Genomic DNA, 24,485 nt, shown 5'->3' with positions numbered 1-24,485 from the left:
GGGTACGGCTGGTGCTGACTGCGAGCCCGGCACGGAGCCTGTAGAGCGCTGGTCTCGGACTTTCACCCAATGCACTCTCTCTGGTCTGGAGCCTCTGGCCGGCCTTTACCCCGAGCCGGTCCCTGACCTTCACGCCACCCCCCCCCCAGGGCTGCAGGCGCAGTGACCGCGGGGGGACTTGGGGACAGTGGGCAGGAAGAAGGGGCAGGTCAGCGGGCGCTGGAGCTGGGGCCGAAGGGCGAGAGAGGCGCAGGCCGGCGAGGCGTGGTGGCCCGGCGGGGACCCGGAGCCCAGGCCACACGAGCTCGCGGCCCGCAGCCACGAGGCGCCCGTTGGGGTGTTGGCGCCGGACCACGCAGGCTAAGAGCTCTCCGCAGCTCGGCGAACGCGCCCTGGCGCGGGCCCGATTCGGGGGCGGGGCCCGGACCTCGGGGGCGGGGCCCGGCCGCCGCGGCGGACCCGGAAGCGCGCGCGAGCTCCGCCCCCTCAGGCCCCGCCCCGCCACCGCGTGGCTGCGCGTCCCGGCTGTTAGCGAGAAAGTGGTTTGACGCCGGCCTGGCGGCGGCGGGTCACGTGAGCGGAAGATGGCGGCCCCGGCAGGCGGAGGGGGCTCCGCGGTGTCGGTGCTGGCCCCGAACGGGCGGCGCCACACGGTGAAGGTGACGCCGAGCACCGTGCTGTTGCAGGTCCGGCGGCGGCGGGCGGTGGCTGCGGCCGGGAGAGCGGCGGGCGGGCGGGCGGCGTCCGGCCCGCGCCTGCGGTTGGGGCCGGGAGGGGGGCGCGGGGCGGGGCGTGAGGGGGCGGGGCTCGAGGCGGCCAATGAGCGGCCTCCTGGCGCGACGGGCCCGCCCCCTTCCGCGTCGGGCTTGGGGTTCAGGGGCTCTGCGGGTCCCTGCGGGGCTGGGGTCGGGCTGGCGGGAGTCCGGGCGCGGCACCTCCTTTCGCCCCACGGAGTCCGCGGCGGAGCCCCGAGCCGTGTCCCCGGCCCGGTGTCCCCTGGCGTGCGGCCGTGGCGCTTGGAAACTGACCTGCTGAGTCACTCGTGCGCTTGGTGCGGGGCAAGCGCCGCCGCAGGAAGCGCCCCGGGCCCCGCTGGGCAGGCCGGGCGGGGAGCAGCCCCAGCGTGGGGGACTGGCGGCCTGAGCCGCGTGCTCGCGGGGCCCGGGGCGGGGGCCGTGTGTGCCGGCGGCCCGTGGGGAGGACGGTGACGCGCAGCCGGCGGAGAGGCCCCCCGCGTAGCGAGAGGGGTGTGGTGGGGGCTGCCCCGCAGGCCGGGTGCCGGGGGGCAGGCCCGGTGCCGGCCCGCGGTGAACAGGGGTTGCAGGGGAGGGGTGTGCGCCTGTCGAGTGGACAGCCCGTTAGTTCACGGAGAGGGACTGTGTGCTGCCAGCCCAGCGGCCGGCCGGACACGGTGGCTCACGGGCCTGTGGTCTGACTCCTAGGTTCTGGAGGACACATGCCGGCGACAGGACTTCAACCCCAGCGAATACGATCTGAAGTGAGTTTGCTGGGGTCCAAGTCCGTCCACCCCTGCCCAGCGCCCCGCCTGGGGTCTTAAGCCAACACGTTCGTTTTCTCACAGATGCCCAAAGTCAAGGCATGGGCAGGGCCACGGTGCTGGCAAGACTAGGAGAGGAGCCTCCGTCACCTCTCCACCTGCTGGTGGCTGCCCTCCGCCTCTGCCTCTTCCTCACGTGGCCTTCTCTCTCTCTGTTGCGTGTCTTCCCTTCCTCTGTCTCCTATAAGGACACTTGTCAGTGGATTTAGGGCGCACCCCAGTCCAGGATGACCTCATCTCCAGATCCTTAACTCAGTTAGAGCTGCCACGCCCTTATTTTCAAGTAAGGTCCCATTCCTGGTTCTGGGGTTAGGATATGGATGTGTCTTTTCTAGGGGTCTCCGCAGAGGGTTTTTGTGCATTTGGTTGTGTAAGTTCCTGGTGGGGCTCTGAGAGCAAGAGGACGTGGTCTTGCAGAAACAGGAAAACCCCTGCAAGCTGGGGGCGGGTCAGGTGGCCCCGCTGCTGCGGAGTTACACGCATGGGTCTCCGTGTGCGGGCGTTTTTCTAGAGAGGGGGCTTCCACCGGATTCCCAAGTGGTCTGAAACTACGAAAGGGCCAGAAGCCTGCTTTGGTCAGGTGTGGGTTTCAGTTCCACCCAAGAACTTTTCGCCTTAGCCGCATGTCGTGATGGTGTGGCTGTCTTCACGTCAGGGACGAGAGTGGCCCTTCGTGCGGGCGCTTGCTTTCCTGGGCCTCACCCATGCTGCCACTGAGAATCCCGGGGCTGTGCTCCGTCCTGGCTGTCCCCTGCCATGCTGTCACCGAGGCTTGTGCTCTTTCTGTACCCCCGCCCATCCCCCCACCTGCCAGAGGCAGGTGAGAACCCCGCGTTTAGTCACCCCTGGGTGTGTTTTTATTTTTTGAGCCTGGACTTGGGCATGTGGCTGCTTTACGCCTGGTGGGGGTGGACAGCCCCTTGGTCTGCCCCAGACAGTGACCCGTTTCTGGTTTCTCTCTCTTGCTCTTTTCCTTGTACATTCAAAGCTGAGTCAGTCGGCACTCTTTTCCATTCGAAGACCCGCTGCAGACGGGGGCCCACTGTGTCCCGGCTGGCTTGCAGGCTGTACTGCTGTTCCTGCAGCCGGGGGGCACTGCCCGGGGGGCCCCCTGCTCCTAGTGGGGCTGTGCCAGCACCGTGTGAACGCTGGGCTGTGTCAGGCAGCCCGCGAGCTATGGCCTGTTTTGCAGGTTTCAAAGGAATGTGCTTGACCTCTCTCTCCAGTGGAGATTCGCCAACCTACCCAACAATGCCAAGCTGGAGATGGTGCCCGTCTCCCGGAGCCGCGAGGGCCCCGAGAACACGGTAGGCGGCTTTCAGGGGGCAGGTGCTGCCTCTGGCTCTTTCCTTCAGGCTGTTTGGGCTGGGGGAGGCCGCCGTCACAGGAGTGTTAGGGTAAATGGTGGGCGGTGTGCCAGTGAGGCCCGTGTCCCCGCGACCCACGCTGTCCGGGGTCAGCTGTGGATGGGAAGGGAGCCTTTTCAGTCTTCGTTCGGGTTCTGTCTCCTGGGTGAGCTAGCTGGCGCTGTGTCTCCCAGCAGCACTCGCCGGCCTGATGACTGTGCTCGGGGAATTGTCTGGAGCCTGCAGAGTCCCGTGGGATGTTGCGTGCAGCCTCGTTTGGGGAGGACGGTGGCCCAGGGGCCCAGGCTTCACCCTGGACCTCCCGGGCCTCGCCCGGTCCGTGGCCCAAGTCTGACTGTGGCCTGCGGCTCTCCACCAGATCAGTGACTCTTAGGTTGTGGAGACGGAGGTGGACAACCCCACGGTTATCATGGGTGGAGACGGCCACAGTGGGGCCGGGGGCGGTGCTGGTGGGTGTCGGATACACGCTCGCCCGCGGGCTCTGGGCACACGTCCCCTGGTGTGCCTGTCACGCAGCAGAGGGACAGGGGAGGTAGACCCACATCCCCACTTACAGAGGTAGCCGTCATGCCCGGAGCTGGTCCGCGGAGAGAATCGGGGTGGGGGGGTGCGCACTCCTCGTCTGTTGCTGCGTGAAGGGCCGGCCCCGAGTCCGGCAGCTTCCAGCGCGGCGGCAGACGTTGGCAGCATTCGGGGCGGCTTCCCACACGCCCACGCGATCCCGGCAGCCCCGAGGGACAGGGCTCTCTTACCTGTGCCCTGAGACGCGGACGCGGGTCTGCGACAGGACCCGCCGCTTTCCTTCCTGACTGGTGTCCTGCACCCGCGCCCCTCAGGTTCGCATTGCTCTGCAGCTGGACGACGGCTCTCGGTTGCAGGACACTTTCTGCTCGGGCCAGACGCTCTGGGAGCTGCTCAGCCATTTTGCACAGACCAGGTGAGCGCCGGTGACCTGGTTCCGGACTCTGCCCCACTGTGCTGCGGGTGCTGCCAGGCCAGGGGCCTGGTCCGGAGCCACAGCCCCGAGGTTTGCCGTGGCCTGAGGCCGTGCCTCTTGGGCTCTGTGGTCCTGGTGAGGGGACCGGTTTCAGATGAAGGGGCCGCCGGTCCGTTTGCTGCCCCAGCGGGGGCCGGTGGCCCGCAGCTCATCTTTCTTGCTGGGCCTCCCGTCATGACCATGTGCCATCTGTGTCCTCCTGGAAGGGCAGAGCCGTGCTTCTGTCGTCACGGGGGGCTCGGTGAGCGGTGAGGGGAACGGGGCTCTGGGCTCCTCAGTGGACCAGGGGTTTGGGTATAAAACTTTCTTACCGTGGAACCATGTCCTGTTTAAAGAGAAAATCTTAGTGGCATCTGACGTGTCAGTTTTCATCAGTGGTCAACGGTGTAAATGTTGTTTTTGAATGTGTCAGAGTGTGGGGCTTTGCTTTTTGGTATTTCATTTTGGCTCAGAGATCTTCGTCCACTCACAACAGTGGAAGGGCCGTGGGAGGGTGTGGTGCTCTGTGTGTGGCCCGGGGCCGGTCGCCGGCCGTCTGGGGCGCTCCCGCGGGGATGTGAGGATGGGGTGGGTGAATGTGTGTCCAGTCCTGAGAACGGGCCTGGCCCTGAGGCGTGTCTGTGGACAGGGGGCCTCCAGGTCGGGCTTTCCTGGGGACAGAGCCTCACCACAGGACAGCGCCTGCTGGTCTGACCGTGGCCCCTGTGGTCCCTGCAGCCGATTCCTGCCTCCCCTTCCCCCAACCTGAGCTGTCCCACTGGGGCTTCTCGTCCCATTTCTGGCGTGCCGGTCCTTTTAGTGATGTAGCTGCCGACGCTGCTGGGCCTAGACCAGGTGGCTACCTTCTGCTCCTCCGAGCCTGGGCCCGGCAGCCAGGGTTGCCTTCCCTCCGCCAGCCTCTGTGCATTCCCCAGGCGCTCCTGCTTCGCTGATCGGTGGCCGTGATGGCCTCCCTGTGCTGCTGCTGCTGCCTGTTGTGTGACTTGGGCGGAATTCCTGTTGGCTGGGTGAGGCTGGGCTTCTGGTCCCCTTACTTTCAGAAGAGGATGGGACGTCCGGGGGAGGAGGTGCTGGTCAGAGCTCGGCTCTGGGGCCACGGGTACCTGCCCTCAGGGGCTGTGTCTGTCTGTCCCTCTTTCGTCAGGACCACTCAGCACAGGCGGGGCTGTCGCACCGAGCCGAGATGGGCTCCGGAGCGGATAGGCAGGTGCACAGAGCCACCCGAAGATGTCACAGAGAAGGGAGGGCGCCTTGGGAGGCGACAGGGCAGCATTTCCTGGGTGGTTGGGCGGGGAGGGTTCGGGAGCAGCAGCACCAGGATCTGCGAAGGAGCTTTCTGGGCCAAGGGGATGGCAGGCGTAAGGGCCCTGCGGCAAAAACGAAGAAAAGAAGGTTCATGGAACGGAGCGTGTCATTCATCCTCCTCCTAAAAGGCGACTAGACCAACACTGAAGGACTTCATGAAGCTACGACTCAGAGCCCAGGCAGTGGCCGTGCCACATCGAGGGTGGGGTGGGCGATGGCTAGGCAAGGGGGCAGGAGGGGAGGATGGGTGGTAGAGGAGGCAGAGCAGGCAGGGGCCTTAGCTCCCCTCCTGCGTTGTGCTGCTGGTGCTGGAGGCAGTGCTCAGGGCTCTCTGGACTGAAGGTGCTGTTCCAAGAACGGGCGATGATGTGAGCGTGTCCCTCCCCCAGCGGCTCCCACAGGCAAGCGAGCAGGACAGCGGGCACTCAGACCCGTGAGCTTCGGCACACACTCCCGGGCTGTGGCTGCTCAACCCTCTGCTGTGCCTGTCCGACCACCCCCCCCCCCACTGTGGAGCAGCAGGAGCTGAGGCCGAAGGGCCCGTTCTCCATGCTCAGACACCGGGCAGGCCTGCAGGAGGCCCGCAGCGCCGGGAAGCTGGCTGATCAGTGCCTTCCAGACCTGTAGGAGAGCGTGTGTTCTAGAACTAGCTATCCATCGAGGTACTGTGAGCGTGAGCATGGACAAAGCTGTTTCCGGGCCTGAAAGGTCACCCATTCGCCTCTCGTGCGTGGTCTCAGGATGCCACTGAGACCGCACCACCGAACGGCAGACAGGGTCCACCAGGAGGAGAACAAAACGAGCCGTACTGGAAACTGAAATATTTCTCTTTAAGATTTTATTTATTTATTTGAGCGAGAGAGAGCATGATGAGGAAGGTCAGAGGGAGAAGGAGCTCCCCCGCTGAGCAGGGAGCCTGGTGTGGGACTCGATCTCGGGACTCCAGGATCATGACCTGAGCTGAAGGCAAACGTTCAAGCAACTGAGCCCCCCAGGTGCCCCTGGAAACTGAAATCCTAAAGGAATCAGTGTCCCCTGTGGCAACACGCAGGACTTGGTGCCTGGCCAGCTGGGGGACGGAAACAGAGGAGGAAACGGTAGATCGGTCTCGGGAGGGGGAAGCTGCCAATGGGGTTTAGGGAGCTGAGTGGGGTGGGGACAACTCTGGGGAGGTGGGGGCTCGCCCCGGGAGGAGCTGGGCGGTTGGAGTTGGCAGCAGAACATCCGCGAACATGCGCTGCGTGCCTGTCTTTTGTGGCGTCCAGAGCAGGCTGTGTCCTCTCTGCATTGCGCTCCCAGCGCCTGTCCACGGCTGCGATGTGCGCCTGCCGTGTGCCACCAGCCCCGCGGAGAGCAGGAGCGGACCGTCCAGCTGCCCGACCGGGTCCCCAGGTCCCCACTGACCAGCTTCTAGGGGCAGAAGGCGAGGCCAGCAGAGGCCCCGCGCTGAGCCTGGTCTCTGAGGTTCTGCGCACCTCTCGGGAGCTGGCGTTCACTAACCACAGAGCAGGGTTCACGTGAGGGGGACAGGTGGCAGCGTCATCCCCGGGTCCCGGCCCCGTGCCCAATTAGCTGGTGATGCACATTGGAGCCATGCGGGGGCGGCCCACCAGGCAGGGACACTGGACGTGGACCCGTATGTGGCCCCCCGACAGACCCTCGTAGGGGTCAACACCCGTGGACTCCGGTGGAGGCTGGCGACTCTGGGAATTCCAGGTCTGCGAGAGGGGGATGAGCAAGGGGGCTGGGTCCCCTCGCCGGTGCTCTCGGGCAGAGGTCCGTGTCCCAGGGCAGCGGTGTGCTCTGCTTGCCAGGACGCTGGCGGAGGGAGCACGGCTTCTGGGGGCCACTGCTGGCCGGGGGGCAGCTCTTCTGCACGGTGGCCCTGCCCTGCCCACCAGCATCTGGATCAGCTAACTGGCCACTGGACATGCCACCTGTGCCACACGTGTGGGCCATGGAGGTGATCTGCGTTTGGGGCAGCCACATCAAAAGAACAGTGAGAACAGGTGCAGTTAATCTTAGGACTTTGAAGGACTTGACCCTGTGTGTCCGGATCGTTGGGCTTTGAACATGTGATCCACAGGAGAATGAGGTATTTTTCATTCCCTGCCGGACGGAGGGCTTTGAAATCTGGCGTGTCTCACTCTTGGACTGGTCTCCCCGTGGGCTGTAGCCGTAGACGTGCTCCATGCCCACACGGGACTGGGGGCCGCCGCACACAGACCAGCCTCTGAACGGACTGGCCAGTCCTCCTGACTTCTCAGCTCTCTGAGGAAGGGACAGCCCCAGGGAGAGGGGCTCCAGGCCTGCGACTCCCGGGCTGCTGCCCGGTGCCCGGGGTCCCTCTGCTCCCCGCCGGGCTTCGTGGCTGAGCCTGTGCTCTCAGCGCCGTCTGTCGCACTGGTAGGAAACGGCTTTGAATGTCCCTGGGAAGGGCAGGCTGTGTGCATGGTTCCCTCAGTGTTGTGTGACCCCGGGGCACAGTGGACTGCAGGGGGGCTGCTGTGAGCTTGGGGACCAGCCCGGGGTCACATTGAGGAGTGTGTCAGAGTTCTTGGCTACCGCCCCCATCCTTCTTTGGGAAGGAAAGGAAATTTCCCTCTTGAAACCACCCCTGCCCCATCCACCCTGGAGGAGGGACCCCGTGGCTCCTTCCGGCCCTGACCTCATCTCTGTGTTGGGGTACGCATTGCCTGGCCCCTTGGGATGTGGCCCCAAGTTGGGCCTTCTAGTGGCCGCTGTGCCTGAAACCCGGCCCCGTTGTTTGGGTTGGGTTTTGTCCCTTTTGTGCTGACGTGGGGAACGCGGTGGCACTGGGTTTGTGTTGGCAACACCCATGTTTGTACCTGCTTGGCTTGGTCAGGCCCAAGGAGGTGAGGTAAATAGGGTCTCCGGATACCTGGCTTGCGCCCCAGCACAGTGCCCTGCTGGGAGCCGGCCCTGGGTGGATGGGTGTCTCCTGCCCGTGGTGCCAGCCCCTTCGTGGTGAGCGAAGAACGTTCATGAAGCCAATGGCAACAGCATGTCTGCCCTGCCCGGCCGTACCCGCTGGGCTCTGGCCCAACCAGAGGAGCGGGTTTGCTGGCCTTGGACGGAGCTGGCGCCATCCTGCGGGTCTGGGGCAGCATCTGACGAGGGGCGGCAGGCGCCCACGGAGGTCCCCCGCACCAGGCCCGGCCTCGGGTTGCCTGCGGCTCTGCCTGGGCCTGGGGCATGGGAGCAAGTCGGACACCGGGTTCATCTTCAGGAGGCCCCTGGCCCAGCCCCCTCCGAGAGTCTCGGGGCTTTGCTGGGGTCTCTGTTGCAGGGAGCGCTGGGCCAAAGCTCTGGACCATCCCTGTCTGCTGTATTGGAGGGAGAGCTCTGCTCATTGGCCGGGAAGGTCTGGAAGCCATTGCGGCTGCCCCTCCCCTGGCTTGTTTACAGGCCTGCCCTCAGATCCCCACGCAAGGAACCCGATCCCTCTGGGGGAGCCGCACATCAAAGACGTGCTGGCTTTGATGTCCAGGGGCCTCGAGGGCACAGAGGCAGGCAGGCCTTCCCTGGGCTCCGCCGCCCCCCCCACCCCCCCACCCCCATTTGTGATTTGTGGGGACATCAGGTGCCCGGAGCTGGACTTGGAGAAAGTGTGCCCGGCCAGAGGTCCTGTGAGTGCAGAGAGGGCTCCCTCGGGTGGGCTGGGTGTTGGCATGGCCAGTGTGTGGCTGCCCAGCTTCCTGAGTCCAGACGGCTCCAGGACCCCCTTCCTTCCTCTCTGCCCCAGGACCTTGCTGGCTGGGCACATCTCTGTCGACTGAGGTCCCTTCACTTTTCCTCTGTCCCCTTTTGGGGTCCTCTGTTTTCCTGAGGCCTGGGGTCTTAGTGAGCACCCCTGGCCGTGTTGTGCCTGCAAGGTCGCCCTTCCCGTGGCCAGGCCCCCAGCTTTGCTCTGGTACATGCCGGCAGCCTTGTCTGGGGGCAGCTGCATTGTAGGCAGGGGTTTGAGAAGAGCATGGGGTGAGCTTCATGGGGGGCTGTTAGCCAAGGGGCCCCCACCTTCCCTGGGGGGTTGGTGGGAGGCAGCAGGGCTGGCTGGGCTGGGGCGGGAGCAGGGCCGCCCCTCCCTCGCGGGTCACAGTAGCTGGCTCTGGGCAGCACTCGAACGCCCTGGAAGCAAGCAGGAGAAAGAGGAGAAACACCACGTTGAGTCGGGCCAGGGATTGGATTCCAGGTCTCGGGGCCAGGGTACGTCCGGAGTGTCCGTGGGCAGCCGGGGGCCCTGTTGCTTCTGGTCTATAGCTCAGCTGCTGGTCTTCTGGTCCAGGCATGTCTGCATGTTGAGCTCCGGGCCCTGGTGGGGTCTCACTGCATGGCCTGCTGTCACTCCCGGCCTCCCACTCTGGTGGGCCCTGCTTGGAGGAGGGGGACCAGAGGGGGCACTCCACTTGTGGTCTTGAACTGGCGTTCACGGGGCCCAAGTTGGAGCAACGTGATAGGAAACCCCGACGGGGCCGACCTCTTGCTCTGGCACCACAGTTGAAGGGCCAAAGCCGGGCCTCGGGCGGCCTGCGCCCGGGAGCCTCACCGTCAGCGCGGGGCCGCACCTCAGGAGTTGGGATCCAGTGTTGCACAGGCGTGTCTGGGAGCAGGTGTGTGCGTGTGTGTGCACCTGCACGCCTGTCTGTCCAGCTGCCCCTCTGGGGGGCTCTTCCCTTCTGTCCGGGGGTCCCGCTTACGAGGGGAGGACGCCCGCAGCCGTCTGGGTGGAGCGCATGGAGCGCTCGTGGCATTTCTGGTCCCATCTGCCCCCGCGTTGCCCTGGTGCCCAGCCTGTGCGTGATGGCGGCTGGGGCGTGTGCACGGCCACACCGACACCCACGCCCGCCCCAGTCTCTGCTTTGACGGCTTCTCAGTGACGCGGGTTTTGGCGGCTGTAGGGAGCCTCTGTCTCATCCTGCTCGGCCCCCTGGGCGTGAGGGTCTGACGCTGGGGGGCATCACGGCCCTCCTGCATCACGGATCCTCCTGTCCTGGGTACAGGCTGCGGGCCGACATGTCCACATGCAGCTTGAAGACCAGTGCTCTCTGCCCCTGGCCGGGACCTGGGGTCACGTGCTTGTGGCCTCAGGGACCTGGACACTCTCCCTGGAGTCCACTTGATGGGTGCCTGCCCCGAGCTGCTCCCGGCCCTTCAGGGGTCAGCAGCGCTCTTGGGGCCTGGCTTCCGATAGAAGCCCGAGCTCTGGGCTTCTTTCTCATAGTTGACCCTCCGCGGTGGACCATGAGCCCCACCCCCATTTCCGCACAGTGGACCGTGAGTCCAGATGTGTCTGGCAGGTGGCTGGTCTCTTCTGAGCCGGGAGCTGGGAAACACCCCCAGGGCCTTCGGGCAGGAGGCTCGCCACCAGCGGCTAGCTGTCTCCTCCTGGTGGCCTTGAGGGGGCCAGAGTGGACCTAGCCGCAGTGTCCTGCCGGGCTGCCCCGGGGGTGCTCCGGGGTGGGGGGGGCTCCCACGGCTGGCCTGTGAGCTTTCCTCTGCTCCCCCCGCAGGGAGTGCCTGGAGCCGCCGAGCGAGGCCAGCCCGGTCTGTGTGTACATGAGGGATGAGGTAGGTGAGCAGCCCGGCCCGCCTGCCCGGCCCGGCCCCAGCGCCCGCCCCCAAGTCACCACACGGCCCGGCCCTGCTTTCCAATCTGGAAAATTCACTCTCTCAGACCCGCCTTCAAAGCAGCGGCCGGGGAGACGGCTCTGAAAGCGTGATGTGTTTCATGGAAAAAAGCAGAGCGTCGGCTCCCCTGGCGCTGACCGCGGGCCGCCCGGGCCGCTCCCCAAACCTCCCCGACGCCCTGTTTGTTTTCCCAGCGTCTCTCAGAGCCTGAGAGTCACAAAAGTGGTTTCATTTTAATAAATATTTGCTCTGCTCCTTGTTTTGATCTTTTTCAAACTGAGTGCAGCATGGTGCGGGTGTAGCCTGTCCCCGCCCGCCTGTGACTGGGGACCCTCCCGGCGCTGGGTCCCCTGGCTCACAGGGGCTTTTTGTTTTGACCCTGGCCAAGCACCCTTCCCTGGCCCTGGGTGGCCGCTGTCCCCAAGGGGCCCTGGTGTGGAAGGGACCTGCTCCCCTGCCCATCCCCACTCAAGGTTCCCCAGCACGGGCTATGAGGCTCAGGGGTCCCAGGGCTGTCTGTGAGGGGTCCAGGGAGGACACATCTTCCCCCAGAGGAGACGGGCACTGACCTCGTGCACTTCTGCCTGGACGGAGGCCCTCATGGTGGGGCAGCCCACAGAGGTGGCCAGCAGTCCACGTGTGGCTGACCTGGGCCTGAGCCGTGCCTGCCCGGGCCACGGCTGGGGTGAGGTGGGGGAGGCGGCTGCTGACCAGCCAGCAAACGCTCGGGGGCTGGTCAGGCTGCAGGAAGCAGGACCCAAGCCTGCTGGGAGCTGGTGTCCCCCAGAGGCTAGCTGGGGGCCCCTGTGGGGCCAGTGGCGACCGAGTAGGCGGAGGGAGCCAGCGGGAGGTGCCTTTGGCCTGGGCAGCCAGGTGGGGGAATGCTGTCCGTGAGGCTCAGCCGTGTGTCCTGTTCCCCCCTCACAGGTGGCCGGCAGAGCCTCCTTGCAGGCCACGACACTCAAGTCCCTTGGCCTCACAGGGGGCAGCGCCATCATCAGGTGGGGGCCTCAGAGTCCGTCGAGTGGCAAACAGGGAAGAATGGCAGAGAAAATGGGCACCTCCCCCCCCGACTGTGGCCCTGTCCCCTTGATCTGGGACCCTGGCCCGATGGCTGCCCATTCCCCGGGGGCCTGTGCGGCAGCGGCTGGCTTGGGGGGTGGGGGCTGGCCTGGGGGGGCAGGGGCTGGCAGCACCTTCGGGGGGCCAGAGGATCACGTGCGGGGCCAGGAGACCCAGGCAGGGGGGCGCGCTCCGTGTGGCGGTTCACTCGCTCTCTGGGTCTGCACCCTCAGGTTTGCCATGAGGCGATGCAGCTCTGCTGGGCTTTCACGGAGCAGAGCCCCAGGAAGCCCTACCGCCTCGCTGTCGGCTGACCAGGCTGCCGGCAGCCCTCTGCCCCCGCTGGGTTCAGCGGGGCTCAGCCGGGGGGACGTGAGCCATCAGGACGAAGCAGACATCTCAGGGGCCGGCCGTGTGGACACTCCAGCCAAGCAGATCTCCAAGGAACCCGCGCCCGCCCCCTTTGTTCCTTTCTCAGGTGGGGGGCAGCGACTGGGGGGCCCCTCCGGCTTGGCCCGGTCTCTGATGTCACCTTCAGCCAAACTGCCTAAGTCCTTCTCCAGCCCCGGAGGCCCCTCCAAGCCGAAGAAGTCGAGGCCTGGCCAGGAGCCCCCGCCAGAGGCAGAGCCGGTAAGAAGCAGACTGGGTGCTGGGGCTCCTTCCTCCCGACCTCGTTAGCCTGGGGGTGTGGCAGGGCGATGGGCACGTGTCTTCTCTGGGAAGTGATTGTTCAGCCCGGATCTTGTAGAGGCCGCATTGTAGTGGGCCTGTGATGGGGGTGTCCCCGCAAGCACGGTCACGCCGGGAGGGGGCGGCCTCGGGCTTCAGCGTGGGCCCCCCATGTGCCTGGGCCGGCCTGTTGACTGGCCTCGGACTTGCAGGCGGCTCCGGCATCGCTCGTCGCCTGCTGTCTGTGTTCGTGAGCCCGCGTCCCTGCGTCCGGTGGGCTGGGTCCTGCTGGGGGCCAGTGGGCGTGCCGGGCAGGCCTCCTTGCCTGCATTTCACGCATCTGCTGAGGTTTTGCGTGGACTGCCCCCTGTGCTCCATCCCCGCCTCCCAAGGAGCCATCCCGTTTGGGTGCCGTCTGTCCGGGAGCATCTTCTCTGGGGGTCAGAGCTGATGTTTCAGCTGAGCTCCGTTCATGAGTGCAGCAGCCTGTTCTCCGGGCAGAGACACACCCGCTGGCGTCCTGTCTCTCCTGGGGTCCTTCTGGCTTCCAGGTTGCACATCTGGGGAGGCTGGAGGGTCTGGGGCCCAGGGACCTTAGGGGGTGGTGGGTAGGGAAGGCCTGGCCGTGGGACAGAGCCCACGTCCTTTCAGAGGGCCTTTTCCTGCTCCCTCGCCAGACACCCTTGGTGGGCTGAGTGGATGGGGTGGGGGAGCGGGCCAGTCCCGAGTGTCGTGATGGTCCATCCTGGGGAGGCAGTGGTGGGGCTGTGTGAGGGACTCATCCACAGTCCCCGCTCTCATGCCCTTTGTGACCTGGCCCGGACTCCGTCGCTGAAAGCAGACCTGTGTGGTTGGGGTCTGACTCCGTCTGGGCTAGCTCTTCCTGGGGACGCCTGTGTTTGGGGGCTGGACCTTGGGGTCAGGGCTGGCCGGCCCTTCTTCCGCCCTGAAGACACAGGGCATGTGGCTGGTGGGTCGCTGGCCCGGCCGGGCCACGGCTCTGCGGATCCCTTGGGAAGCTGCAGAGGGCCCTGTGGACATCCGGGGGGCTCTGGGCTGCACTCTCCCGTAGGTGGTTGCTGTCTGGGCCTGGGATCCCTGGGCGTCCCTGGGCTCTGTCCCTGGGCTCTGAACCCGCGGCCCCCGGGTGGGAGAGGTCCCAGGGAGGGGCTGCCTGGCCGCCAGCAGCATGTGCCTTTGATCTGGACGCCCCAGCAGCTGGTGGGCTGTGGAGCGCCCCCCGCCTGCCTCGTGCCTCCTGTCACTAACAGCCCCACACCCGGAGGGCTGGCCAGCCACATGGTGTCTGCTTTGTGTCCCTTTTCAGCCCCCCCCCGGGGGGGAAGAAGGGAACAAAACGGAACTTTTGGGGGAACTTCAAAGGTACACTTTGGTAATCAAAAGGAGTTTCCGAGTTTCCCATTAATGTTTTGCCTGTGTGTGGTTTTGGATTTAAATAAAGAGTCAGAAGAGACAGGATAAAATATAGGCAGGTCCTCGGCTGAGAACTGGGATGGTTTACAGACCCAGGCGGCTCTTGCCTTTGATGTCAAAGCGTTAATTATTAGAAGGTAGTTTTACTGGCCGTCAGGGGTGCGGGGAGAGGCGGGGGCTGCCCGGCGGCCCCTGGCCTGTCCTTTGAAGTCCTTCTGCCGGCCCGGGAGGCCGCCCGGCAGCCCTGTGCGCGGCTGGGCCCCCTCCCCAGCCCCCCAGCCGGTATGGGGGTCTCTGATCAAAGGCCCTGATGCCCCGGGCAGGGCAGGCGTCTGACGGCAGTCTCCCCGGCCTGCCCCTCACCCTGCCGGGCTTGGTCTGCCCCTCAGACATGGGCCTGGGCCTTTCTCGGAGCCCTGCCTGCAGGCAGGCGTCAGCCTGGTCTCTGGCCACTCTTGCGCCCCGGCGTGTGGGCAGGTTTAGAGCACGTGAGGGAGGGAGGAGCCTGGCCGGTACCTGGGGGCCAGTGACCGTGAACGGTGCCCCTTGCTGCCCTCTTCCTCTCGCCCTGAGGCCCCTTCTGGCGCCCTCCTGTGAGCACACCCTGTTGTCCCCTGTGTGTGGGTCTGGGGCAGGATTTAGCATGTCCTTGTCGTATGCGCTGTTTCTAGCCGTCTCCAGGGACCCAGGTAGTCTGGATGCCGCAGAGGCCGAGGGCAGATAGGTCATGGCCCAAAAGGTGCCCTCCAGCCGTCTCTGCCACGGCCGGATTTCGGGGAGAGGTGCCCTGGACGCCTGGGCAGGGCTGGGAGGGGCCTGAGGGCTCTGTCTTCGGGCCCCCACCCTGATGGGACTTGGGGGCCGCCCAGCACGGCTCCGCCACGTGGGTGTTCTCCCGTCTGTGGCTGGCTGCCGTCGCGCGCGTGTCTTCACCCGGAGACCCACGCCACAGCTGCGTTCACTGGTTTCCGTCCTTGGGGGACTCCCTTGGCTCCCCCGCAGGGGCGGTGGTCTGGTCACGCACGGGCGTGTGGGGGCCTCGGCTGGTGCGCGGCTGCCCCGTCCTCCTCCTGTTTCCTCTGCCCGGCGTTCCCGGTAGTAGCCGGGGCGGCCTGGCCTCGCCCTCTGGCTCAGCCCCGCGGAGGACGCAGGGCGCCGGCTCGGTGAGTAACTCCGGAGGTTTGGCCTGCGGCCCTCGCGTCCGGATTCGTTTAGGCTCCCAGCCTCAAGGGGAAACGCTTCACATTCCCTTTGACCAAAGACCATTGTCAGAGGACGGCCTGGGCTGGGATTGGGGGAGGCCAACAGGAGCCCTCACAGGAACGTTGGAAAATCGGAGGTTGAGGTCACCCCCAAGTCCCTTTTACATTTTTTTCTCTGTGTGTCATCACGTCCCGGAAAATTATTGTCAAGAAAATGAGCCTCAGCAGCCACCAGGCCGCTTCCGGCAGAAGGGGCCTGGGGTGCCCAGGGCTGCTCGGCCACTGCCGAGGGTGTCAGCCCGGCGCCCAGCCTGCCCAGCCCTGCCGGCTCTCCACCCTGGGCCGGGCCTTACCTTCGCCCGCGCCGAGCCTGGTGCGGGGCCAGGGGTAGGCAAGGCCCCACGGCCGCCCCCTGCGGTTTCCCTCCCGCGTCGCATCCCGGCGAAGCAGGGCATGTTCCGCAGGCCGGCCAGGCCGGCGGTTGGTCACTGCGTCCCCATCTCTGAATGGGCTGTGTGTCTGTCCAGTGTCTGTCCAGCCTTGGGCCATTGTCCCCCGCAAAGCGTGCTCCTGCCCCTCTCATGTGCCTCCTGGGCTCTGGCCAGTGTCACTCACTTTGTAGGCAGCATTAAGGCCGTTGATGTCCTGCTCACTCTCTGTCCCTCCATCCTGCGTTCCACCATGACTTTCCCTCACGGCGGCTACCACATGCGCTCTCTTTCCCCAAGGGTGTCTCCGAGAGCTTTGTTCTCCATACACAAACCTCTCCCCGAACCTGCCCAAGACAGGGGCCTTGCGGAGTGACCGCTCGGACCGGGCACGACGGGAGCAGGAACCACGGAGGAGGGTGGTTTTCTGGCAGAGCCTCGGGCGGGAGCAGGACCAGGGCTCAGCCTAGCCGCTGCCGGGCCCCAGCCTCCCTGGCTCCCCCCTACTGCCAGCCCAGCCCCTCTTCTCCACCAGGGAAATGCTCTCCAAGGGATGGCCAGGCAGAGGTGTCTGAAGCTGCCTGGCCTCTCTCTCCATCACTGAGCAGTTGGGTGGTCCTTCCTAGCAGCTCAACTGTGGGCTTCGGTCTGTTCCCCCCGTGGGACAGGGCCTGCCTGGGGCCAGGACGTCGGGAGGTCTGGCCCTGGGCTCTTCTGGTGGCTCTTTCCCAGCCCTCTGGTTCCTGCGTGGGGCCCGGCTCCCAGCTTCTATGTGACAGACAGGTTTCTGGAGCAGAGTGAGCGGCAGGAGGAGAGAAGGAACCAAAAGTAGATCTAAAACCCAGAAGAATTTTGTCCATTTTGTTTTGTGACCAAGAGTCCATGGTTCCTGAGCAGCACAGAGCCAGTTGCTGGTGTCCCTTCCCCTTCTGGAAGTGGCCTGGGGAGCGGGCCATGGGCCTTGGGGTCACCAGCACTGCCGGCAGCCTGCGGTCCTGGCCACCCGAGGTCAGGCCCTGGAGTGCCCAGGAGGACCACAAGAACCAGTGGGCCGGGCTCCCTGGGACTGGCTTCGCCGGCCAGGTCCGAGCACACAGACTCCCTTCCGGGCCACGGACCGCACGCCACCAGACGGCTGGGTTCTCAGGGCGACTCGTGCGCCTGCGGTGGGTCCTCCCAGTGGGAGACTGTGACAGGGTGGCCCTCGAGCCGGGCGTTAGCCTGCAGGCTTCGTGCTTGAGCGAACGCACGGCTCCGGCTCCCAGCCTGGGCGCATCCGCGTCCTGCCCTCTCTCCCCCCAGCAGCCCGCCCCAGGCGCCCAGGCCAGCTCTTGGCCCTTCTGGAATGCAGGCGCCGTGGCTGTGGGGGGCAGCCTGGCGCCTGGCATCTTGTTACAAAAGGCTCTGGTGTAGACTGCCCGCGGCAGCGCAGGATCCTTGTGGCTGCGCGCGGGCAGCCCCCGGGGGCCTCAGCCAGCCACCTACGGGCCCTGTGGCCGGAGCTGCGGCCAGCCCTTTGCAGCTGCTCTGCCCCATGCCTCCGGGTCAGAGGGCTTCCTGGGGAGAACCTACCTCCCTTCACAGGGGGAGGGCTGCCTCGTGAGGCCTGGGACTCCCCGGCAATGGCCGGACTGCAGGGACCTCAGGCCTGCTGGGGTAGACGGTCAAGGCCTCGGGTGTGGCTGGGGGATAGCACTGGAGACCCCGGCAGGTGTGTCAGTCCCGAGGGTGGTGAGCCCCGGCTGCAGGGCAGGACGGCCTGTGGGGATGGTTAGAGGGAGGGTTGGCTGGGGACGGGGACTCCCAGAGCCTGCCGTGCCCACAGCCGGGTACAGAGCGGAGGGCAGAAGGTGGCCTCCTGGGCTGGAACTTCGCACCCTCGTCAGGCCCGGCCCCGTGGCCTCTAGAGGTGTCCTGCCCTGTGGTCATGGGACTCATGGTGGCCGTTACCCCCCTGGCGGCGCCTTGGGCCCAGCAAGTCCTGCCTCATGATTTCTCTCATCTTCATCGTTACTGCTAGTTAGGAGTGATGCGTCCCTTTCTGTGTCCTCAGGGTGGTCAGAGCGTGGGCTGGGGGCAGCTCAGCTGTGGGGCAGGTTTCTGCCAAAGCTCTAATCTGGGGGCTATTGCTTCCCCTGCCCTCCTGGGGAGCCCCAGTGTGGCCTCCAGCAGGGTGCTGCTCCCCAAGTTTCTCTATTTGGGGGACCCTGGTAACAGGCAGCTCCCTCGGCCTCTTAGTGGAGACAGGGAGTGAGCACAGTAGCTGCTGGGGGAGGCTGGCCCTTCAGTCCACTCCCGGAGCCCCCTAGTAGCAGGGGGACCTGGCCGGCTGGGCCTGGCTGTGCCGAGTCCAGGGGCCCACGCCCTGCCGGCAAGTGAGGGTCTCTGTGTCCGTGGGGCTGAGCAGGAGGCATGGAAGGAGGGTGTGCAGTCCTGGCCCTCTGGCCCTGGCCTCGGACTGACCGGGGTGGCCCGTGAGGTACGGGCTTGGCTCAGGGGTCTGTGTGGCTGCTCCAGTCGGGAGGCCCAGGGGCCCCGTGTCACTGAGCCCTCTGCCCGCCAGCCCGTGGACCGGGACCCCGTGGTGTGCCACCCCGACCTGGAGGAGCTGCTGCAGGCCTGGCCTGCAGAGCTGCCAGACGAGTTCTTCGAAGTGACTGTGGACGACGTGAGGAGACGCTTGGCCCAGCTCAGGAGTGAGCGGTGGGTGTGCCATCGGCATTTCCGTCTCCTTGCTCCCGCGTCCTCAGCAGCACGTCTGAGGGTCAGGGGTTCCAGACAGGCCTCTCGTCCCCGTTTCATCCGTTCGTATGTGGCGGGGCGGCCCACGGAGCCCGGGTGGGTGCGTGGGGCCTCTGCTGGGGTTGGCCCTGGAGACCCCAGACCTTCACGCTCCCACCCCGTCCCCCTGCAGGAAGCGTCTGGAAGAAGCACCCTTGGTGACCAAGGCTTTCAGGGAGGCCCAGAGGAAGGAGAAGCTGGAGCGCTACCCTAAGGCATGGAGAAGGGGGAGCGTCTGGGCGTGTGTCCTGCTGCAATGTGGGCCCCGTCCCCGCACCCTCGGCTGGGGTCCCCCACGCTTCCCATGAGGCCTGCACGACCGTGCGTTATGACCACTGCCTCGTCGTACGACGGAAACAGGCGTTGATGTGTCTTTACAAACACGCACGGTGGTGCTCGACCAGCCCCTCAGGGCGGGCAGGCAGGGGCGGGCAGGCCAGGAGCAGGCCAGGAGCAGGCCTGCGGTGGCTGGGACCGGGTGGCCGGCCCTCCTGCCTGCCCCAGCCCCGGCGTCTTCTGGCTGGGTTCGGGGGACCTGGCCGTCATGGGCCTGAGGGGGCCATGGACTGGGCTTCGGCTGTTCGTGCTGACGTGTGGCATCCTTGTGGCCCAGGTGGTCCTGAGGGTCCTGTTTCCTGACCGCTACATCCTGCAAGGCTTCTTCCGCCCCAGCGAGACGGGTGAGCGGCTCCAGCGGCCTTCTCCTCCCGACCACGGGGCTGCGGGTGCCGGGCCGTCGGGGTCATGGGGGTCATGGGTCATGCCGTCTGTGGGACGGGCCGTGAGCTTGCAGAGCGTGTCGGGGGGTGGGCACGGCTGGGGTGCCCCCTGCGTCAGCCTGTTTAGGGTGCGGGTGAGACGTGAGTACCCAGAGGACGGGCGGGTCCGGCACCCGCAGCAGCAGGAGCCCCCGGCTTGGGGCTGCTGCCCGGAGGGCACACAGCAATGTCCCCAGGCCTGAGTGAGGGGTTCGGTGAAGTCTGCCCCACACTGCAAGGGCCCCCCCAGGGCGGAGTTCAGGATTGGATTGTGGGCAGGGGAGGAGACTCCAGTGGGGCCGGGGCCTGGCCAGGCCAGGCGTCTCGGAGGATACGGAAGGGATGAGCTTGGGGTTCCAGCCCTGGAGTGTCGGTCTGGCTTGAGGGTGGGAGCGGGGTCGTGGCACACCTGAGGCGGAGACAGCGAGCTGCTGGGCCTCCCGCACCCGTAGGGTCGTGGGGGTCTGTGTGGCATGGGGCCCGGCTGGTCCCGGGCCTGGGGTGGGCTTGAGGTGGCCCGTGTCTTCCTGTGGAGCTGTCCGCTTACCCTGCGCTCTCTCCTCCAGTGGGGGATCTACGGGCCTTTGTGAGGAGCCACCTGGGGGACCCCGAGCTGCCCTTCTACCTGTGTGAGTTCCCCAGTCCTCCTGCATGCATCTGGGAAGGTCTGGGTGCCAGTGACCCTTGGCCCCTCCCAGCTGGGGCTCAAAGCAGCTCGTTTCCTAGAAACAACACGGCGGGGGTGGGCTGGTCCCAACCGTGGGAGCCCCACTGTCATCTGAGGACAAGTCAAGGAACGAGGAGCTGGGAAGGGAGCTTGGCCTTTGCCCCACTTCCGGATCCCTGCACCCTTTGCCTCCAACCTCGCCCCCTTCTCCCGGGCTTCTGGAAGCTTCTCCCTCCAAGGGCATCTGGGGAGGGAGGAGTCAGGCCGCCCGTCTGTGTGGGGAACTGTGTGGGGCCGGGGTTCTTGGTCCCAGACCACCGAGCCCCCTGCCAGGGTTTTTGCTGCAGCGGAGAGGTGGGCAGAGGGCTGTGAGGTGAGGGGGCCCCTTGCAAATAACCCAGCTGAGGCCGTGGGCTCTGGGCCTCCCTCTCCCCCTCAGCCCTGTGTCCCTGGGGAGTGTGGGCAAGGGGCGGGGGGGCAAGGCTTCCTGGCCCAGACAGCTCTCTCTCTGCAGTCATCACTCCTCCAAAAACCGTCCTGGATGACCCCACGCTGACCCTCTTTCAGGTACCGGCCCTCTGGTGGGCTGGGGGGGCTGGGGATGCAGGTGCCGCTGGCCTGGCTCTGGAAGGCGAGCCTCGGCCTGACGCCTTGTAGCCGGGGGATGGGGCAGGGGGTTGGGGTGGGGTGTGCAGGGGCACAGAGCGCCTCCGACGCTGGGTCGCTGGGTCGGGGGCTTTCCAGCCTCCTTGCTTCCTGCCCCTGCGGGGAGGGGCCTGCCCAGCCGTTGTCAGGCCGGTTTGGCCCCAGGTTGCAGCGACTGCTGCCCCGCCTGCTTCCCTGCCTCATCTCTCCCCTGCCTCACCTCTCCCCTGCCTCACCTCTCCCCTGCCTCACCTCTCCCCTGCACCCCGAGGCCTCTGCCCGGAATACGGGCTACGCCCTCGCCACTAGAGTCTGCTTCTGCCCGACCCTCCCTGTGGCCCCCAGACCCCCTGAAGGTGAGGTGAGGTGCTTCTGTGTGCTCCCCTGGGGGCTGCCTTCCAGAATCGGGCAGAATGTCCTGTCCCTTCGCTCCTGGGAGGGTCGCCTGGGGCCTCCCCAGCCCTCTGGCCTAATGGTTTCCCTTCAAAGTGTTCTCAGATATTTTAATTAGTACCAGAGGCTGGGCCTTGTTAAGTGGCTGGCAGGCCCTGCCGAGGTCTGAGCTGGGGCAGGGGGGTCTGCCTCTTGCCTGGGGCTGCCACCTTTGTGGGGGACTTGGGGCAAGACCCGGCAGAGGCTGGAAGCTCACCAAGGGAGGGAGTCCAGGGGGCGGGAGCAGGGCGCTGCCCCCCACTCCCCCAGTTCCCCTTTCTCAGCCCCCAGGAGCCCCCCCGAGGCGCGGGGCCTCTTCCTGCATCCCGCCCCGCCTTCTCCCTCCCTCCCTCGCTGGCCGGCCTGTTGATAAACATTGCACTGAGATGCTGTGGGACGGAGGGGGACTGGTGCCCAGTCCCGCCCTGACGAGGAGCCCTGGGGTGCTGCCTGTCCTCCTGCCCCGGCAGCCTGATTCCTGGTGACACTCTGCCCCCAGCGACCAGCAGCTGTCTCCTTTCATCTGTCAGCTCCGCCTGGAGCGGCGGGGGCCTCCGCGCGGGGTGGCGTCCCGCCTGCCTGCGATCAGAGAGCTGGCAGGGCTCGGGGAAGGAAGCCTTCCTCCCTTGTGTGGCTGAGCAGGCGTGGGCGCGGAAGCCGCCGCTTTCATGTCGCTGGCAGGGCTGTGCTCTGGCTGCTGGCTGCCCGGGAGGGAGGCTGCCGGGGGGCCGGTCCTGAGCTCGAGAGAGTGACAGCCTGGGGTAGGTGTGAGGCACGGGGGCCCAGCTGCCCCTTTTGGCCACTGGGCCGGGAGAGGGAGTTCCTGGGGAAGGTGGGGCTGCAGACAGGGGTGTGGAAGGAGGTGGGGGTGCCGCTGGCAGGCACGGGAGCCCCCAGGGCCCGTCCGGTCTGCCTCCAGTGCTGGTGTTGTCCTGAGCCCCGCAGACCCCCTGCCCTCACCTGTGTGGGGTCCAGGGGTCAGCCTTAGCAGGTCCTGAAGACGCCCGTGACCTGTGCAGACCACCTCGGCCTGAACGGGAGGGTAGGGCCTCCCTCCTGACGGTCATGGTGGTCTCCCATGTTGGGCGATCACCCCTCGTTGGGCGGGAATCCCAGCGGTGTCAGCGAGCGAGGGGGTCATTCTGGTGGGAGGCTGTGGTCAGGAGAAGGTACCCCAGGGGCCCCGGAGGACTCCTGGCTGGTGAGCGGGGTCCTTTGAGGCTTGAAGCCCTACAGCCGCAGGCTCTGCGGCCAGACACAACGTTCTCGTACTCACTGAGAATGGCCGCGGTACCTGGAGGGTCAGCTGAGGGCTGGGCACTCGGTCCCCATGCCCCCCTCCTGCTCCCTGGCTTCTGGTGCCTCCAGGGCCCTGGTGGCAGCAGTGCCTCTGAGCAAGGCTTTGATCCAGTGTCAGAACGGGCTGTGGGGTTTCCTGGCCCGGCCCACCCTCGGCTTCGGTCCCGTGTTCCTAGGCTTGGCCTTGAAGCTTCTCTAAGAGAGCGGAGGGGAAGGACTCACCCGGGGGCTGCCCCTTCCACTGAGGGGGAGGACAAGGGTCCTCTGGCCAGCGTTAGGGTTTGCAGCCCCAGCCCCCTCAGGTACAGACACGAGTGGTAGCCTCTGGGGCCCCCTGCCTGCAGCCTTGAGTTTAGCCCCCTGCTGGGTCCTAGGGGCACGTCATCCTTGACCCACCCCGAGCAGGAACTGGGCACCACTACCTCCAGGGAAGGAGACTCAGGAGAGGCAGTGCCCAGGCCCCCGATGGCACGGGCTGTGGGCTCCCCCGCAGCAGCAGCATGTTCCCTGTGGACAGGGCTGCTCGCTGCCCAGCCCCAGCTCTTCCTACCGGGTCGCAGCCCGGAGTGCGGTCAGGAAACGCCTCTGTGGGCTTCTGGGGCCTTGGGTAGCGAACTCTCAGAGCTAGCTGACCAGGGCAGCACCTGCCTGCCCAGGACTCTAAAGCCCCTTGGCTCCAGGAGCACCCCCCACTCCCCAGGCCTGGGCCAGCCAAGGGTCCCTGCCGTCTGCAGGTCTGGGCACTTGCCCTGAGCCTGAGGCAGCCCATCTGGCCGCAGCTGCAGCCCCCTGTGCTCTATTCTTGGATCCACGCTGCCCCGTCTTTCTATCCACACCCCCGCCCACACCGCTCCGTCCCCCTTCGTCTCCTCGGCAGTGTCTGGGTGGGGACTTCCAGGCCCGGGTCCCCCAGGAACCAGGCGGGCAGGAGAGGAGCTCGTCGGAAGGCAGCGCGCACCTGTTCCAAAAGCTTTCTGTTGTGTGGTGCTTGGGGCTGGCCCCTGGAGGGACCCCTGTGGTCTCCCGGCTGGCCTGGCTGCCACTGGGGCAGGCAGCTCTAGTTGGGGGCACCTGGCTGGGGCTGTGACCCTCCGTGGAGCGCCGGGCCCGGTGAATACCCCAAGCTTCACACATGGCCCTAGAGGCCACCACAAGAGAGTGGTGCAGCCCACCACCCTGTCCATCCCCTGTGGCCTTTCTGCTTCCCTGCGGTCCCGCCTGGTGCCCTGAGCTGCCTCCCATTATCCCTACAGGCGGATCTCTTCCCTGCGGCCCTCGTGCACTTCGGAGCGGAGGAACCAACCGGTGGGTGGGGGTCCTTCTCTTTGCCCACTGTGGCTGGCCAGCCCTGGGCCCAGTGTCCTGGCTCATCACATGCCCCAGAGTAGGGGATTTCCTTCCAGTCTGGGAGGGAGACCCGTGCCTGATACTCTATTCCCAGGACAGCCACCTGCCTGGGCCCCATCCCCTCCCGGAGCAGAGCAGTGGTGGGGAGGCCGTCTCTGTGACCTGAGGGTGGGCTCCGTGTCCTGCAGGCCTCTTCCTGGAGCCTCGGCTGTTGGAACACACAGTCTCCCCATCTGCAGCGGACATGCTGGTGGCCAGGTGAGCGCCCGCAGCGGGGAGCAGAGCAGCCCTGCCCTGTCACGCCAGCCGTCCTGTACCCCGGCCTTTTGCCCGCAGGTGCATGTCCAGGGCTGCTGGAACCCCACCCCCGATGCCAGCCCCTGACCCTGCGCCCCTCGAGTCAGAGCCAGCGGCCGAGGCAGGGGCAGTGGGCCTCTCTGAACCCAGCCCTGGAGTGGCCCAGCCAGTCAGGAGGGATCTGGGGAAGGTCCCCAAGTGGCTGAAGCTGCCAGGTAGCGTAGCAGGGGCACTGCGGGGAGGGAGGGGCAATCTCCTGGGGCCCCGTCTGTCATCCTGGTGCTCGATTGCAGCCAGCAAGAGGTGAGCGCCACCAGCCTGGACGTGCCCTGTGTGCCGGCCGCGGGAACCCTCCCCACCCTGAGTGGAAATAAAGGCGTGAGCTGCTCTCGAGACCCTCCTTTGGTCCTTTCTCCAGGAAGGGTCCCCACTGTCCCCTGGGCGCACTGGTCCTGCCTCTGGTCTGGGTGCTGCTGTGTGCGGAGTTCTCGTGCTCGGGAACAGTGGCACCGGCGTCCCCACTGAGCCACTGACGTGACCTAATTGACACCGGGAGTTACCGAGTGCCAGAAGGGGCCCAGGCCGGGC

At 66.3% G+C, this 24,485-nt stretch overlaps 1 protein-coding gene across 3 annotated transcripts; it reads left to right on the top strand.

The window, feature by feature from the left end:
• Positions 1-525: 525 nt before the first annotated feature.
• Positions 526-24,290, top strand: ASPSCR1 (ASPSCR1 tether for SLC2A4, UBX domain containing). Of its 3 annotated transcripts, XM_044247198.1 has the most exons (17): positions 873-1,051; positions 1,443-1,498; positions 1,747-1,841; positions 2,751-2,865; positions 3,762-3,862; positions 10,759-10,816; positions 11,804-11,877; positions 12,172-12,568; positions 18,235-18,374; positions 18,586-18,667; positions 19,066-19,132; positions 19,777-19,839; positions 20,392-20,444; positions 23,507-23,558; positions 23,789-23,858; positions 23,937-24,112; positions 24,191-24,290. In XM_044247198.1, the coding sequence occupies exons 4-17, from the start codon at positions 2,824-2,826 to the stop codon at positions 24,202-24,204; spliced, it is 1,389 nt and encodes a 462-aa protein (XP_044103133.1). In that variant the 5' UTR covers positions 873-1,051; positions 1,443-1,498; positions 1,747-1,841; positions 2,751-2,823; the 3' UTR covers positions 24,205-24,290. The 3 variants fall into 3 exon arrangements, with proteins under 3 accessions (XP_044103131.1, XP_044103133.1, XP_044103132.1); XM_044247196.1 differs by lacking the exons at positions 873-1,051; positions 1,747-1,841 and adding an exon at positions 526-686; XM_044247197.1 differs by lacking the exon at positions 1,747-1,841.
• The last annotated feature ends 195 nt before the right edge of the window (positions 24,291-24,485 follow it).

This window comes from Neovison vison, chromosome 5 (genome assembly GCF_020171115.1).
Source record: "Neovison vison isolate M4711 chromosome 5, ASM_NN_V1, whole genome shotgun sequence".
NCBI lineage: Eukaryota > Metazoa > Chordata > Mammalia > Carnivora > Mustelidae > Neogale > Neogale vison.
The sequence above is the reverse complement of the archived record's forward strand: the minus strand, read 5'-3'. Positions and strand labels throughout refer to the sequence as shown.